The sequence below is a fragment of the Bemisia tabaci genome, chromosome 5, assembly GCF_918797505.1.
Source record: "Bemisia tabaci chromosome 5, PGI_BMITA_v3".
Taxonomy (NCBI): domain Eukaryota; kingdom Metazoa; phylum Arthropoda; class Insecta; order Hemiptera; family Aleyrodidae; genus Bemisia; species Bemisia tabaci.
Genome location: NC_092797.1, coordinates 57012752 through 57031015, shown reverse-complemented (window position 1 = coordinate 57031015; position 18264 = coordinate 57012752). Strand labels below are relative to the sequence as shown.

The 18264-nt window shown below is 36.6% G+C and overlaps 1 protein-coding gene across 1 annotated transcript; it reads right to left on the bottom strand.

Moving 5' to 3' along the window:
* Positions 1 to 4983: 4983 nt before the first annotated feature.
* On the bottom strand, positions 4984 to 18124 carry eff (ubiquitin-conjugating enzyme E2 eff). The gene is made up of 6 exons (XM_019042094.2): positions 17955 to 18124; positions 16647 to 16710; positions 12213 to 12244; positions 10722 to 10799; positions 9464 to 9569; positions 4984 to 7611 (listed from the first exon to the last, which is right to left on the bottom strand). Exons 1-6 carry the CDS (start codon positions 17976 to 17978, stop codon positions 7472 to 7474), a joined length of 444 nt encoding a protein of 147 aa, XP_018897639.1. The 5' UTR covers positions 17979 to 18124; the 3' UTR covers positions 4984 to 7471.
* Between the last annotated feature and the right edge of the window lie 140 nt (positions 18125 to 18264).

Here is an 18264-nt window from a genome sequence, read left to right as displayed (position 1 = left end):
ACCTAGCTGCCACCTGGTGGGCAAACTCAAAACCAACTACGCGTCAATTCCATCAGTTTATAGACCCTTACTAGTGTACCTGGCGCTGAGTTGATAATCTTTGTTTTTTTTTGAAGTTATGTTTACAAACGTGTTTCGTGGGGCGAAAAGTAAATTCCCGGTGCTGTGAACTGAAGCTCAAATGACATATCTAGCTTTTGAGGAAGGCTTTGGTAAGTGCTTTATTGTTTCATCTATAGTTTTATGTACTATTTCCAGTGATTACTTTGGTAATTATTCCAATTGAGTACTATTTATGATTTTTTTTCTCTGAAATTCCGAAATGGGGTTAACTGAACACTACCAAATGGGGTTAACTGAACACTACCAAATGGGATTAAAGAGGACATTCCCAGTTAACCCCATAGATTACAAGTTAGGCAAAACATTCACTAAAACTTGTTTTTTGATTTTAATTGCAGTATTTTAACAACTAAAAGGAGAAAAAGGACAACCAACCATGGGACCTATTCAGAAGTCATTGAAATAAGTTTTCCGTATCTCTTAGTGAAAATGTACATAATATAAGTATTAAGACAAACAAAAAATCATCCTCAGATGTATTTCTTTAATTTTTAAGACTTTTCCACTTGTTCATTTGACTTAATAAAAGTTTCCTCTTTCAAAAGTATGCTTTTTCATCTTAGTGTCCAGTCAACCCACCCCCAGTGCCCAGTTAACCCACCCCACGGGGTTAACTGAGCACTTTCCCATTTTTTACAAAATCTAAATTTTGACCATGAAGAAATTTAAAAAATGAAACATACTATTTTTTGCAGATACCTTACATTATACTGAAGACATTGTACTTTAAAGATTAACTCTATCTATCACCAAATTTGTTTTATGATTTTTCAAACAAAATGGTGCCCACTTAACCCCAGTCTACCCTAAAACAGTAAGCCAACATCTAGTGTCTTATATCCGGTATAAGCTTAAACGTATGGTAAATAGTAAAAAGACATTCGGTCTTCATAATATTCCTATTCAATATTTATCTTATTATAATTACTACTAGGGGCCTGAGGCCGCTACGCGGCCACTAAACACTGAAAGGGAACTGCTCGTAAGAAATCGTAGAACAACCACGTTCAAGTTGTTTATTATAATTGAATAGGTAGCAACTTGAATTGACAATACATTTTGAAAGAAGATATAACATGCTCTGAAATTTTGGAAAATGAAATTGGAATTTTGAATTTATCATCATTTATTAACAATTTAAATTTATAATCTGGAAAAATTAAATTATTCCGGAAATTAATTTCGGACTTTTAAATGTGAAGTGCCAGTAATGTGATGCCTTGCATTTCAAAAAGAAGCGAGGTGAACGGCCATTTTAACTGGTGTTGTCATAATGGTCTTCTCCGACTTGCCGAACCTGGAATCAATGACCAACTTCGCGACCTCTTCTCCAAACCCATTTTCATGACCAACATTTTGAGGTACCTACAACAGTTGTATGGCTTTTGCATCTCTAGGTCTGCTTCCAAAGCTCATATAATTTTGAACCAAATCTTCTGCTACCGAATACGAAAGATCATGCAGAATTTAAGTTTTATAGGACCAGCTTCTCGATGGAAAAATAAATTTTTTAAGGAAGTCTGCAACGTCGAAAAAGGAGAACCGTCGGCTCTCATTTTGCCCAAAAGTATGTATGTATAAAATTGAAGGCATTATGACTGGCCTCTCTCAACTTATATTCGTATGTAACGATAAACAATGGGACGCGTTTGCTACGGCGCCTTGATACAACTATACAACCACGACGGATGTCCGTATTGCGTTCAAAAAATTGAAGGCGTTTTGACCTCATACGCATAATACCTACCTGTAGTTGATTCGATCGACAAACGCGTTGGTCGGCGGTGATGGGGACCTGATGCATTTTTTTAAACTAGATGGATGTCCGTATCGCACCGACTGAAGTGCGAAACCACGTATCTCCATTGCGGTGTTTCAAAATTTCCGTTCTTAATTAATCTCTTCCATGAGAAGAAATCCAAATTTACGACTTGAAATTTTGAACCAAATCTTCTGCTATCGAATACGAAAAATCGTGGAGAATTTACGTTTTTTGTTGACCAGCTTCTCGAAAGGATATTACAATTTCTTAAGAAGTCTGCAACGTCGCAATAAAAGGAGAAACGTCCGCTCTCATTTTGCCCAAAAATAAGTATGTATAAAATTGAAGGCATTATGACTGGCTTCTCTCAACTTATATTCGTATGTAGGTAACGATAAACAATGGGACGCGTTTGCTACAACTATACAACCTCGACGGATGTCCGTATTGCGTTCAAAAAATTGAAGGCGTTTTGACCTCCTACGCATAATACCTGTAGTTGATTCGATCGACAAACGAGTTGGTCGGCGGTGACGGGGACTTGATGCATTTTTCTAAACTTCATGGATGTCCGTATCGCACCGACTGAAGTGCGAATAACCACGTATCTCCGTTGCGGTGTTTAAAAATTTCCGTTCTTAATTCATTCCTTCAATATTAAGCTTCAGTATTAATATAATTAGATATATTAAATTTATAAGAATCTCTTTCATTAACATCGTAAATGCTCCGTCGAAACGAATACGGTAGGTAAATCACGCACCGCAGTCGCATTTCGCCACGCCTCTCGATGCGCCGCAAGGAGGGGTTGCGAAAAACATGCCCACGCCTCGCAGGACGCCCACGCTTTAAATACGGATTCTCCTTGACTGAAGACAAAAAAATTGCGAGACAACGACGGTCGACGACGGTGCACTACGCTTCCGCAGTGAATTCATCATCTACGGCCATTTCCAGGGAAACGAACGAACCGGGCAGCCGAGTCATCAGACCGAAGAAAAATAGGACGGGAAAAAGGAAAAACCGCGCATCTCCCGACGGGACCAACGGGACAACCGTTTTTCCCGAGGGGGCGAGGGGGGCCGGGAACGCCGGCCGATCCCTATATTTTTCCCGCCGTCGGGGGACCGGGACGGTCGAGCCGGTACCACCCGCGCACGGATAGGCCCGGCGGTTCGCGCTGAATTTATTGTGCCCCACTGTATAATACTTTTCCTCCTACCCCTATCCAGGGGACATAACATTTTAATAGCACTAGCATAAAGTCTTAGTCTCAAGTGTAGTTATAATCATATTGTAAATATTCCAATTGCTGTATAAGTAGGTGAATAAGTTTAAAATAAAAAAAAAAAAAAAAAAAAAAAAAGAGATGCGATATCACGTGTCTCCATTGCGGTGTTTCAAAATTTACGCTATTTCGTTTTTTCGAGGAAAAACAAGCCAACTTCCTGGTTTGATATTAATATTGGATATTCTGCTAACAGTGAAGAAAAATGAAGGAAGTTCTTCAGAAATTTCGTTGAAGTTTCCCAAAAAAAAATTAAGTACGACAGGAAGTCCGCGGCAACGCTGACAGAGATAAGTGGTTTTCCGTTTTAGTCATCAAGAGGCTGATTGTGAATCTTGAGGCTTGAAACTTCTGAGGGGCTTAACAAATCCTATAACAAAAGGATACCTAGTATTGCCTGAAAAAGACTCAAAATGTTAATAGGTAGCTCTTTTTGTGCTTGATGCAGCAAACAGGACTGAGTTTATTGGGTTGAGACCATCAATATCAAATTGAAACTGAAAAATAGAGATTTCTTCCACTAAACTTTAAGAAAAAATGATTCATTCCTAGACGAATTCTCGACAGGAGATGAGATACAAAGAGTTGAACTGAAAAGTACAGATGCTACTAAATGATACTAAAAAAATGGTGACTTACTTGCATCCTGATTACTTGTTGGAGCATTTAACAGGAAGATTCCAGCCTGATTTCTCATTGCACATTCAAACAGGAAGATATGAATGTACTCCTCTGTTCCGCACGCTTAAAATTTCTTTGTACTTACTTCACCAACTTCCACCTCAAAATTCGAGTTGAAAGTTTATTCGAGTCATGAGCTTCCAAAAAATTGATCGACTTTTGATACACTTCTTTCAAAATCACAGAGATGTCGCCTACTTTAATCATTCCTACAGCAACTTTTCTATGGGCCTATATTTGGAAAACTAGGAAATGACTGACTTAAAACATTTCGATGCCAAGATCAGTGGATTGGCATCAATTAGACATCAATGTCAGAAACATAAAATTAGAATACATCCAATCATGAATTCTCATGATGAAAAACAAAATAATTTTCTCGCTGAATTTTAATGAAGTCAAGTGAAAGCATGGAAAAAACATTTCTTGAAATAGAGAAAAATCACTAATAGTAAAAAATATTTTTCAAAAACTAATCATCCCTAAACTTTCTTGAGTTCTCACTTCAGAAACACATCAACTTCGCACTTTGAAGTTGATCGTTTTAACTTCCCTGCTTTTCGACCGAAGTTTGAATCCCTGATTGCTTATCTCATTTTTTTCACTTTTTGATAGCTTTCAAATTTCACAGTGAATGAAAGAGTTCAGTGAAATTTTTACTACTTAAGAAGAAACAATTTCCTGAAAAATTAGAAAGAATACAAAAAACTCGAAACTCAAATATTGATGAGAAAGGATGAAGAGTTGATATTAACATTGAATCTACCCTGAAGCGAGGGTTACTCACAATGACTTCTGCCTTATTTCTTCCAAAAACATGATGTTGCTCCTTTGATACCGCTAGTTTCCAATGATACTCATATTTTCTGGTTCTAAAGATTTTTACTGACGCTTGCCACCCTGTTTAGTGTGTGCTTAGTAACAGCTGCAATTAAACTGTATTCACATTTTCAATAAATTCCTCCTAGTCTTGTGGTCAGAAAGGTTAACCTCCTGTCCGATTCAACAATTAGGTAAGGAGAAACATTACAATTAGAAGGGGATGTACAAAAACATGCTTAATGGGTGGTGCTGCTAACAGTAGTTGCCAAAGTATGTTTTCTGACCAGAAAAATGGTACACAACAAGGTTAGAAGAAAAAATTTAATACAGAATAAATAAAATACAATGAATAACATGTAAATTCCATGGGTGCACCTGTTCTACAGAATCTGGACCATCAGAGTCAATGTAGAGGGCACAGTGTTTCAATAGCAGCTGTTCGCACAAGGGTTTCAGATTTAAGTTTCGACTGTTTGAAACGGATAGCAATTGAGATTATGAAGGGGGAAAAAATTCCCCACCCCGTTTTGACTGAAATGGGTGTACTTTGTTTGTTCAGTCATTATCAAATAACCTTAATTAATAAATGGTATTGCCAAAGCAAGAATTTATTAATCAACATCGTTTGATGAAGATTCAGCGATCTACCTGCTAGTGTAAGTTTCAAACTTTTCATGGGGGAAGGGCAGGGCTGGAAGTTGGTACAACGGTTCAGGAGATACCTAGAATGATGATTTAAGGTAGCTGCTCTCACCGATGTTTTACGAAAAGATATCCTCATTTTTATCGACATCATACACGATTCTCCAACAGCGCAGAGGTTAATAGAATGAAGTATAAGATCATTTGTTCCTTGATTTTTCTTTATTGGTACAAAAATTTCAGAGTTCCAACGGCTGGTTTAGCCGAGATGTAGCACTTATCAAATAATTCGACAAAATACAAAACAGAAACTGTCTCATTTGCTAGTCGAGACAAACAGTTTTGTGAAGAAAAATCTTTTTTTTTGTTTTTTTTTTTTCATTTTTTATTACAGTTAACAAATCTGCAGAACTAAAATCATAAACATAAATAAAAAATTTATTACAAGAGAAACTCATGAAAAAGGAATTAATGTACGCTAAAAAAGAAACAGTACAATCGACTTAAATCAGCACACGGGAGTTAGAGAAAATTCTCGGAGTAAGTATATCAGCTCGTTCTTAATACATAAAAACTATAATCCTGCTAGCGAAGACCGACTCACCGAGAAGTGTGAAATGAGTCGAAAATCTTTACAAAAGGCAATGAAAAAAAAAGGAACAAGTTAGGACTTATTTATGCATATCACCACAGTGCCTGCTGGAGCGGACTAACTTCTACAAACATTCTGTTGTTGGACTACACTACAGAGTGGATTCATCAACTGAAATGTGAGTATTTCAATGTCTTAGAGAGAAGGTACGGAGGAAAATGTGAATGTACTCACATGATCAGATCATGAAAAGATGGGCAACCAGAACAACTACTCATACTTCAAAATACACTCTGTAGCAAGAAAGCATCTCTCAAAAGGTCGAAAAAACTACGGTTATTTCTCAGCTGTTTCCCCTACTTCTCACTGAGTCTGAATATTTTGCGTATCATTCTGGTGGGATTTACAATCAATTAAGTGAAATGATCACCGCAACTGTCAACAGCAAGCATGAAAAAAAAATTGTCAGTGCAGAAGAAAGGATCATAAAACAAAATCAACAAGTATTATTGACGAGTAAAATATTCTTCATTGCCCAATGATAAAAACTCAGAAACCGCTTTACCATGATGTTCCTGTGTTGAATAATTACATTTATATCCAACTTTTCCTCTGCCAGGATCAAAATTTCAGAATTTTGGGAGGCAATTTAAGAGAGACAAATTTAAAATACATTCTTAATGATGAATGCCTTCTTATTTTAAAATGGATTTTCTAGGGGAGTGCGAAACTTAATTTCTGAGGATCCGATCCAACTTAGCCATCTACTTCATGAGATTTTATTGTTTTCTTGTCCGATGTAACGCACTGTTACACTACCATGGATACCTCAAACACCTGAGTAAAAAAAACGCAGAAAAACACTAATAGCAAGGTTTCCGTACGTTATGAACAAGTGCTTGTGATATGCATAGTACACAAGCATATATACAAATAGAAATTTTTTTGAGACATATACAAGTGATACATGTATTTTGATCAGGGAACGATCCAGAAAAAGATTACTAAAAAAATTAGCTTTTAAAAAACTGAACAAAGGAAATCACGCAAAGTTTTCAATAGTCAGGAGAGTTTTGCTCGACATACTCAGATTTTTCGTGAGTCAATAACCTCGTGAGGCTATTCTTTTTGAACACGAGTTTCCGAAACTTTACACAGCCTTTTCACTGGCAAAATTATGTTCTTTTGAAAATCAGAGAATTGATGATAAAAAAACATAAGAAAATAGAACTTGAAGAATTAAATATTTTTTTCAATCCTGTCCAAATTTACTAATGTGCAGTTATTAACACATAGAAACGCTTTTTTGACTTTCTTTTTAAATTTTAATTTGTTCAATTTAGACTACCTTTTATAAAATTCTCCTGATTTGTCTCCAAGCAATGTAGAAATGAGGTGAGAAAAAATTGCGCAATTGTGAAGCAGACACGCAAGGTGGCTGAGGAGAGAACGGAGCGTTGGGGGAAGGGGGAGTTACAAAAAAATGGAAAAAAAAGAAAGAAAAAACCACTGACAGATGTCTGATGGAGCGACGGAATACCGAGAGTCGATTGTTGATTCATCACATGGCATACTTGCGAGTCCACTCCCTTGCCATCTCATTGTACTTTTCCCTATCACTTTTGTATATTTTAGCTATTTCGGGCACTAGTGGATCGTCTGGATTCGGATCGCACAAAAGTGAGCAGATTGATAACAGAACTGCAACAACACAAACACAAGGATACAGTACTATCAAAATTACTGACTAATAAGAGGGAAACAATTAGGTGAGATATATATGATAACCAACATTGAAAAGAATCCAGACAATATAGCAGAACTCCTTTTGTCAAACTTAATGTCGTCGTCGAATGAGAAACTCCATTAATAACTTTGGATCTAACGAAACCCTAGTTTCAGAAACACAAAACGTAAAAATAGTTCATCATGGTCAGCTTGATTTGTGAGAAATTTGGGCGAGTAAAATTACAATTCTTGCACGTGCTCTTGTTTCTTGTCCAATATTTGATTACAATCTTCAAAAACAAATCAAAAGAACAATGGAGATACTCTTTTCCTTGACATACTAATACATGATGGCTAACTTGAAACATCGATTTTATGAGTCGATGATACCTTGGTGCTGGTTATAATAGCAGTAACAAAATTATTATTTCTAATTTACAAGATTAGTTAGTTAGAAATTCAGCACCGGCTGATTTTGATACTATTTCTTTACAGCTACCTGGGCACAATGAGCTTTAAAAATCTAACTCTCTGTGTATCAATTTCGAAAAAAGCAAGGCTGAAAAAATAATTTTTTGCTCTTCGTACATGCATTTTCTAATGGTTAGTAAGATTGTTGCTATGAGTGTGTGGACGCTCGGCTTGATGCTGTTATCATTCAGAGGAATTAAATGCTTTTCGTTTGTCTAAGCTCCTTGTCCTGCAAGGAAACAAAATCTCTCTTTGATCACCAATGAAATGTTGAAAGCGTTCAACAAGAAATTGCGTTTAGAAATATTTATATGCCCTGCTCTTCTCAAGATAGGTACATAGGGAGTTAGATTTTAAAAACTCAAAGTACTTAGGAAGCTGTAAGGAATATTCCTTAAAGAAAATATCAAAATTTAGGCAACGCCAAGTTCCTTGGTATTCTGTGCACAGTTCTACAATTAATTTACTAATGGTGTAGGTATTTGGTTTTTTATCTTCTTTTATTCTTGAGATTATTCAATCCTATAACTCAAATTTTTAAAGTTATTCCATTCCTTATTTTAGAAGGAATTTTGTAAGATTGACTGAGGATCCCTAATCTTTTTCTTGTCACAATCTATCAAAAATATTTGATCAAGTAATACAAGTGTTGGGTGAGGTAGTGCCTTGTAATTCAAGTATTAATGTATGTGGAGAGACATCATGACAAAAGAGATTTGAAAAACTCAAAATGAACAAGTCCGTGGCACTGCCCAGAGAAGTGAATATTTTGGCCCAACATTGCAAAGCTATCCTGGATTGCAATACATATTATAGAGTTTGTAGAGTAGAAAAGCTAGTTCTGAGAGCAAGCCACATATGTTTTTAAAATCCCATGTTCCAAGCTGCAAGTTGTTTAATAGGTTAGGATCACCCAAAATTCATCCAATTCCCCCAATTCATTTTCTGAGAGAACTACTAAGCTAATTAGGCTCCTCGGAATTTATTCAGCTTTTTTTGAACATAAATGACCAACATAATGAAAGAAACTCTACTTGAAAAATGCCAAAAATGGGAGCCGCTTGAAATGGTTGGCTCTGATGATGTAAGCAGGCAGGGGAGACAGTGTTTCCTGATTGGCTAAAGTCAGCTACAAGCACTACCTTGTTTCGGCTACTCTTATGATTCAACTTTTCACTGACCCACACAATATACAAATTCCAGACCTTTCGTACGGAGAACAAACATTATCAATACTTTTCCAATGCTTCATGATCATGACCTATTGCGAGATTTTTGCCTTTACAACAGATATTCTGGAGCTAAAAAAAGTTGAAATGCACACAGTAAAGTTAGAGCTTTCAAATTGACATACCTTTAGAAATTGTGAGTGCAGGAGACCACTGCGATCGAAGAATATCCAAACAAATGCTACCATTACTATTTATGTTAGGATGATAAATTCTTGTGGTAAATGAAACCTGTGTAGAAAAAATTCAAGTCGGTAATCACAGAGGCAACCAAAATAATAAACATGGACTAATTATTTGCTATCTTGGGCATGAAGGATGAAAAAAAAAATTGTACTACTAAGTGCTGTTAGAATGGTTAACAAGCAAAGGGAAGGAGGATTTATATTTTTTTACTTTAAGGATTGAAATTGAAAAATTGTGCAAAAGGAGTGAAACAGCTTTCCTCAACAATGAATAGGTAAGACTTTTCAGTCATTAAGACACTTTTAGCCAAGGATGTTGATCTTAAGGCTTTGACCAAACAAAAAAGGGCAAGTGTGAGGAATAAATAAAACTTTTGGAATTTCTTACACTATTTCGATTCTAACTTTACTTAGTAGATATTACTTTTCACTGAACACTTAAAACCTCCCAGAATGAGTCACTAAACCTTGTTTATTTTATTGGATATTCTGAAAGTACATTGTGAGTAGATAACGCGGTGATTTTTCCGCATTTTTATGGAGTGGAAATCGCGGAGAAACCCGCTTTTGAAAAATCTAAAAACTGCAAGACATTTCAAACGCGCCCGCATGGCGGGAAACTGACGGTGTTGATGCACTGCGATAGTCATATCGCAATCTTCTCTCATTTTCCTCTGATGTTTGTTAAAATAAAACGTTTTTCAATGTGGAATTGTTGCTCGTTTATTACAGCTAACATATGAATGAGATTCAAGTCGTGAATTCGAAAGATATAATTTCGACTTTAGTATTGTTTTTCATATACGAAGAGTAGATAGGCATTTGATGGAAGTCGTGGAAACCAGTGCCCTCTTCTGATTGGTGCCGGATGACATCATTCAGCGCGAAACCGGGGCGTTATAAATTTGCGTATAAGTTGAGCGATTTGAACTGCGCATTTCTCAGTTATTGAGTTACTTGTTTGCATTTTTAATGTGCGCATCAAGTTCTACGGGTCATTTTCCTTCAGAATACTATATTCGCAAGTCAAAATTCATTCATGGTTTAGTGACCCATTAAAAGTTTTCCTAAATTGATAACCTTATGCACTTCGATGCAAGGACAGTAAGAAGGATCTTCTGAAGGGTTCTGAGGCCTGGGTAGTACGCTTACCAGAGAAAAACTTGATTGATAAATTGAATGCTAGATAGGCACTTACCTTTGGTGGTTTGAAAGGATAGTCTGTGGGAAAATGGATAGTTAGAAAAAAGACGCCACCTTGGAATGGACTGTCGGGCTGAAAAAAAAAAAAAAAAAATCAATATTTTATTAATCTGCACTGAAGTAGAGACTTCAAAATTTCCTAGTACTGAGATGAACTAACAAAACGCAGAAGTATGTAAGCAACTGTTGAAGTGTTTGTACTCAAAGACGCAGTGACGCGACACAGTCAGCTGATCACCGGCAAGATACCGCACTGACTAGTATCGTGAAGCTTTGCCGGCGATAATACATGGAATTTTTAATGTCAGTTTTTAGCTTCGGTTTTTGTTTTTATTTTCGTTGTTAGTTATTAATTACCTGATGATGGCTTCCACAAAAGCCGAAATGGCCATCGTTTAAGTTTAAACAGTGACAACCGAAAAATTCATCAGGCGAAAAAGAAAGTAAGTAAGTCAATACTCAAAGACTTCCAACAAACAAAAAGCAGCAGGGATCCCTAATCTCTGGAGAAGATCTTCCGAAAAGCTGAAACATTTTAATGCAACTATATTTGATCAGACATTTGATCCAACAGTGCACTGAGTATCTTAATGGTGAGGAATTCACCCATTACTTATGTTCTGAGTGGTATTTCTACTTTTGAAAATAAATTATCAACGTATTGGTTGCCAGGAAGCTCTTCTACAACTAGAGACCATGGAATCAGTAGAATGAAAAAGACTCATTTCTTGCTTCTGTAACATCTTTTCAACCCTCTTCATCCAACCAAACCTTTCCTTGTTTCTTTTTTTTCCTTAAAAAAAATGCTCCAAAATTAATTTTTCCGAAAATGAGAGTGCAAAATATTTCACTTATTCTAGGTTCATGAAAAGCGGCACATTTGAATACTTCTGAGCTATAAACTATACAGGCAGCATTGCTACATTTCAAACATTTTGTTCTTGATCTATTTTATAAAACCAAAAAAGAAACTGCTGACCATTGTTTCTGGGAACTGGCCTCTAGACAAGGTCTGAAGTAAAAGAAAACGTCACATATTTCCTCTTCAAAATCTTACATAGAAAACGCTTCACAAGTCAGGAAGTATTGAAATCAACTCCTGAACAAGATATTAACAAGCCTTTTAAACACAGATCAAATGGAAGTCCCACCAAGCAAATGACGTTGTATGTAGTTTTGCCATTTAAGAAATGCTAATAGAAAACACTTATTTCTTGTTCCTTGTTCAGGAGTTGATTTTCAGACTTCCTGCTGTGTGATTCGTTTTCTTTGTGGAATTTTGAAGAGAAAGCACGTAGCGTTGAGCGTTGATTCAAACCTTGTTTAGAGGTCCATTTTACTGCAGAGATGAAAAAAATTTTAAAGGAGAAACATGATAGGTCAATTTCTGTTTGACCAAATAAAGTAAGCAAGGAAATTCTGCTTCACTGTTCTCCAGTTGCTTATGATGTGCAAGTAACTTAAAAAGAACGGGAGGGATACTTACTGGCCCCATTATGGTTGCCTGCCAGTGAAATACTGAAACAAAAAAAAAGAAACAACATTTATGAGAATTGGAAAAAATACAATCCATTCTTCTTCATTCAACTGAATACGAAATTAATTTTTCTTTTCTCAATTCTCAACGAAGTGGTTGTCATTCTGAAAAATGTCAAAATTGAAAATCCCATTCAAATTTTCATTAGCAAGGTTACAAACTGCTTTCATTTTTGGGGGAGGAAAAGGGGGAATACTTCACCAGGGGAAAATTACAGCGTTGGATATTTCAGTGAAACAGTAGTTTAAAAAAAAAAAAAATAATAATTTCTTTCAAATGGGAGGGGGGATGGGTATAAGATCATTTCTTTCAGTTGGGGGGGGGGGGGGGGTGCAAGATCACATGTTGCCCCGCCCCCCTCCCGGGATATACTGATGGGCCCAGGATGATTTCCGAGGGGGGGGGGGGGGGTGGAGGGAGACTGGGATTACAGACAGTATGAATGAAAGAGATAGACTGGATTTGGAAGCCCAAAGCTGTCAATTGCGCAATAAAAAGTGCTTTAAATGAAGGGGAAATGCTGATTTTCAGCTCTATTTGGCAACTATTGGGAAGAGGAGCAAGTGAAGGGGGAGAAAAGTGAGGCCAAGGGTCAGCACAGTCGGACAGGTGGGTGCTAAAGCAAGGAGAGTTGAAAGAGAGAGAGGGAGGGAGCTGAGAGGGAGAGAGAATTATGACAGAAATAAAAAGAGAGGAGAGATTATCTGATGTTGGCACCGGGAGTAAAGCAACTGAAAATATACATCATCAATGACCCAGTTCATTTAAACTGATATAACAATAACACTTAGGGCAAGGCTTCTCCCCTCCCTCTCTTCCCTATGAGCAGATCCACACCCACACCGATTTGGCTCCATCTTTGATTTCTCTCTTCGCCTAGTGATTCATCATTTCTCTTTCAACTTCCTCTGCCCACTCTGCCTCATAGGTTTAGGGGAAAACATTGGTGATAAGGATGGTGTTAGGACAAATTTATGAGCTTCAACTCGGGGAGGGAGAGGGACAGAGATGACATCGGTCTGGATTAGTTAGGTTATTGCCAAGGTCAAGAATGTGATTTGATTTTGCATCGGGCCAACGTAGAGCCAAGCTGCTTCTGCATTCTACAGTGAAAATCTGTAGCTCAAGTTATTTTTCTTGTCAGTACATCAAGCTACCATTTTTACTTCCTCTGATTTAAATTTAAAGCTTAATTAAGAATTGTTAATGCACACCTTATATTATTTGGAACTTCTCAGAATCTGATGATAATCAGTAAAAAAGGAGATCCAAGAAAAAAGCCGAACAGCAAAAGAAAAGAGCGCAAGACGTAGAGAAGATCAAAATAAGGGGGAAGGGGAGAGTAAAACCCGCTAAAGGAACAAAATAAAAGAAGAAAAAAAGGATGAAATTGAGCCGAATAGACAGATATGACAACTATTCTATATAAAGGTGATTTAACAGCCTTAATCTAAATAGGAGCACTATCATTGTTAAAAAAGAAAAGTGAAAAAATTGAAAGAAGATGCCTGTTCTTACGTGACTTGAACTCAAAACTTCATGGATCTGCTTAGATTTTTGAAAATGTTTGATTGAATGTGCCATTTTTCCACATAGTTAACTAGTGAGTTTGAAACCGTAAATTTAAATTAAAATAAGGAAAATAATTATGTATCTTTTCTTCCTTTATTTGCTGTTTATAAATGAAAAAAATCCATGCAAAATGTCTTGTTTCAATGCTACTAAGTTGAATGTCCAGAGTAATCTAGAGTACAAAAGCTTGTTTGGAATCATTTTATCACATTTTTTTCGTGCGTGAAAAAATGTGCAGTGAATATAAAATTTGGAAAAACTCATATTTCTTAATTTCTTCTGTTAAGATTATGTGAAATTTATGGGAAGAAAAGGTTTCTTTGAGTTTCATCTCTGTTTAGAGGTGGTGAGTGAAAAAGAATGAAAACTATGATGTGGATTAATGCATAAAACGAACGTGTTTAAATTGCAAGTAATTCGCTGGTCAACACCATCAAGGGTCCTCTGACCTTAGGGGGGCCAGTGTTGCGAACCTGTGCTGGTAAACACCAACCCAGGCTATCCAACAATCTCCTCAACTGATAACAATTTTGTTGCAAGTTTTTCCTTTTTTTTTGTAATTTGCATTATTCTTATAGAATAAAAAGAAGAGTAAGTAGAGCAGAAAAAAGGAACAAATTGATTTAAGCTTCTGAATTGAATTGAACAAGAAGTTACCAATACTGGCTCCTTGTAATTTTCCAACTGTTATAATACCTACAGCTGAAAATTCTATAAGTCATCACTCCATCAAGTACCTAAATGTTAGAGTTTCCACGAGAGGGGGTCAAATCAGATTTGGTTAACTCAGCCGTCTGCACAGGGGTGCAAAAAGTTCTTCACCTTCACATTTCTAGAGGGGGCCCTCGCATTTCTTGAGGTTGCCTTCACACTGCTGTCCACATAAGACTTTCGCGCGTCGCTGTTTCCTTCGCATAAAAGAGCATGCTTAACTATTTCCTTTGCATAAGAGAGGGCCTTACACAGTTTCCTACACAAAAAACTATGCGCTTAGCTGGTTTCAACTTCTGCCTTCACATTTCTTTCAGTTTTTTCAGGTGCCTTTACAATTTTTTACCCCTTTTCAGGATCCTTCTCATTGCTCTGTGATCGGCTGATCAAACACTTTGTGCAGCTCAGGGGGGGTTGTCTTGGGCCTAAAATGGGTAGATGTTTTAAAGGTTGTACATATGTTTTTACTTTCTCGCTCCCGTAGCAGGTAAAGGAAGAATATTTTGCTTGAACTAGACAACAAGATAGGCTTTATCAACTTTACATGTAACTTGATTTCTATTAATTAAGAAAACTCTCATATACCGATATTCACAACCAATATTTTAAGTGGTAATGTTTGCAACATACAGTTGGGAGCTACCTTTCAAAAATTGACTACAACTCTCCTCTTATCACTATCACACTGTTGAGAAGTGTTGAGTGTTCTGTGCTCCTGTAGCTGAGGCTCACTAAGAAAAAGAATCTAAGTAAAAAAGTTCCAGACACAATCGGGGCAAAGCAATGAAGGAAAGGTCTCTCAACTTGGACTGGAATTGCTGATCCCAAAATTAAATGATCTACCGATAAGGTTTAGGTTGCTGGCAATTTCCAGTGCCCAAAACAACAATAACATTTTATGAACATCCCTGTACCACAAAATAACTGATTTCTTTGGACATCCTCCAAATTAATAATTTTATCTGCTGGCACATCCCTCTACCTTCGTCTGCTTTTAGGAAGTAGCCGAAAAAATTTGGGTTGGTTAAAACGCACTTTTTTCCATGCTTAAAAAAAAGGGGGAAAAAAGAGGTATGACTTGTCTTTCCTTACACCTCATTCATTTAATTAATCAGTTACTAGTGCAAAATAAGTTTGTAGCACTCCTGCAATTTGGGCACACAGACTTCATCAATGCACTTTTAAACACACACAGTGATAACTTTTTTTACAATCCGCTAACCTTCCAGAATGTTGGTACCAAGTTTCAGAAATCTGAAATAATTTTTCATTAAGATAAGAATAAAAACCATGTTATATCTGAAAACAGCGTAAGTCAGAATTTGTTGAAATAAAAATATTGAGCTAAAGGATTCACTGAAGCACAATAATCTCTTTAGGAGTTGTGTATAGGAGCAAATTAAAATAATATTCCAAGTTAATGAGACCTATTGTACGTAGGTCCTGGGGAGATGGCACCCTTTTTAATTTGTTCACTTTGTTAAAAAACTGGTGATTAGTTTTTTTTTTTTTTTTTTTTCTTCAATTTTTTACCTGATTTTTTTTTCTTAAAGAAAAAAAAAACATTAAAAGGCTTAAGAGTAATCATAATATGATCAATATCTATTGCTCTACCTCTCTTTTATTAGCTACGTAGTTAATTTCATGCCTTAAAAAAATGTTCTCTGGAAAAACAGTAGATGTGGTCTTTTATTAAAATCACTTTCTCTTTTTGAAATTTGTATCAAATTATCCTAGCTCATCTTTTAAAGGAGAATATATTTTTAATAAATTCTTTGACCTACCCCTGTTTGCTGCAAGGACATTCAAAACATGGAATGCAATTATCTCAAAACTTAACATCGCTGCTTTCACACATAAGGCTTCATTAACATCCTCAAGCTACCCCTCTAGTGAAATATATTAGAAAATAGAGATAATCAGAGCCTGATAGTAAAAGCGTCGCCTAAAAGTTCATAATATTATAACATTTGATAAGAAAAAATAGTCAAGATACATAAGTAAAGAACGTTTCCTGTCTCGCCCATAACTTCCCCCTCCATACTTTTTTGCAAGAAATTGTTCCACAAAAAACGCAAAATATGAGGAAAGAATGCTTACGATCATCTCCGACTGGTCCGGCGGAGCACTGAGCAGGGGGGTCTCTGCCTAGGTCTTGCAGTTCCTGTCGGAAAAAAAAAATTATTAGCGAATGCCTGACTTAGATGAATTGATGTCAAGTTTTGAGGAAAACAGAGCAGTGAGTAGACTGGCACACAAATGCAGAGTGACACAGATGAGGGAATTAAGTGAAATATGTGCAATTCACAGAAAAGTTTAAAATTTAAATCAAGGGAATTGAAGCAACTTACAATATGGGTTCCAATCAATAGAATTATCAGAGGTGTATTCTCAATTTCCCAGTGATTTCATGGATTTATCCAACAGGCAGTTTCTCAAAGGATAACTGACGAACTTTCTCAAATTTCAGTGACAACTCAACACAGATCTGGGCTCTAGAATCAACTGACAGCTTGGTTTGTAACGCATGGTAATGACCTCCTACAGATTCTTACAGAGCTATTCCAAAGGAAGTAACACAGAAGTGAAAGATATTTCTGCATGCTCCTCCACAATCAGTTGATCATTTACTTGCGAATAACATCTGAAGTAATTCCATTAAAAAATGCTTGCCAAAATGAATGACACAGCCCTGATAATCCATTTCTCCAGTTATGACTGCCAAAAGACCAAAATCAGAGGCTACTTCAACACTGAATGAGTCATATTGAACTCGCAGAGGAATTGGACCCTGTTCAGATGGCCCATTAGATTATGGTTCAACACCAAGTTGTGACCTCACTGAAGGAATTTATTGGTGCTGACTTTAGGAATCACAGTGGATCAAAGGCGATGCGCCTGCGACACCATTTGTCTCTACTAGGCCCGATAGGTTATGGTAAAGAGGGTAAAACAGCCAAGCAAGATTAAGTAAGATGAGCTAACAAAACGCCTTCCAGCGAATAATGGGGCTAAAAATAGTCATTTCAGACGTAGAGAGTTAAAACTTCTGGTTTTTAACATTTCATAAGACGCATTCACTAGTTACACTTTACTTCCTTGTTGAGGCATTAAAAACCTGATCCATCTCATGCTTGAATCTCGAGATTCTTCCTAACTTCGTGGATTGAGAAAAACTGGGTACGCAGCGAAAATAATCAGGATTCAATTTTCAATCGTAATATGGGTAGATGAAGTAAGTATTGATCGCTGAGAATCCATAAAATTAGACTGTGTAAAATGAGACCTTCACGGGGAAGGCGCCTTGGGGCCAATTCAACAGCTTACTTTGGACGAAAACAATCGGCTGAGAGGAAACCTACGGAAGGTAATGGATGATTTAGAAAGAAGAATTATTCAAGTAAATACCTTATTAATTCGTTTTAATGCCATATCTGATTCTGTAAAGCTACACTGACGTTTTTCCAACAACTTCAGCCGTTATCAAACACACAGTCCCACAATTGCTCAAGATGGCTACTCTCGGAAACGAAGCAAGGGCCGCAGACTCGATGATGAGTAGACACTCGCAGATTTCACATGCTAAAATTTACCTCCGGAGCAATACGTTTGCCTGTATTCTGCCCCTGGAAACATAGGCAATTTCCGAGTACCAATGTTCTATTGTAGTATTTGGTGCATTTTTTGACAATTTGTATTTTCCATTATTTAATTTAGG

Excerpts from the sequence above, each read along its gene's own strand:
- eff (XM_019042094.2), bottom strand. The coding sequence starts at position 17,978 with ATGGCATTAAAACGAATTAATAAG. Across the intron at positions 10,800-12,212 it reads AGGCAACCATAATGGGGCCA|CCCGACAGTCCATTCCAAGG; the intron begins GTAAGTATCCCT and ends TTTTTTTTTCAG. Across the intron at positions 9,570-10,721 it reads ATCCTTTCAAACCACCAAAG|GTTTCATTTACCACAAGAAT; the intron begins GTAAGTGCCTAT and ends TTTTCTACACAG.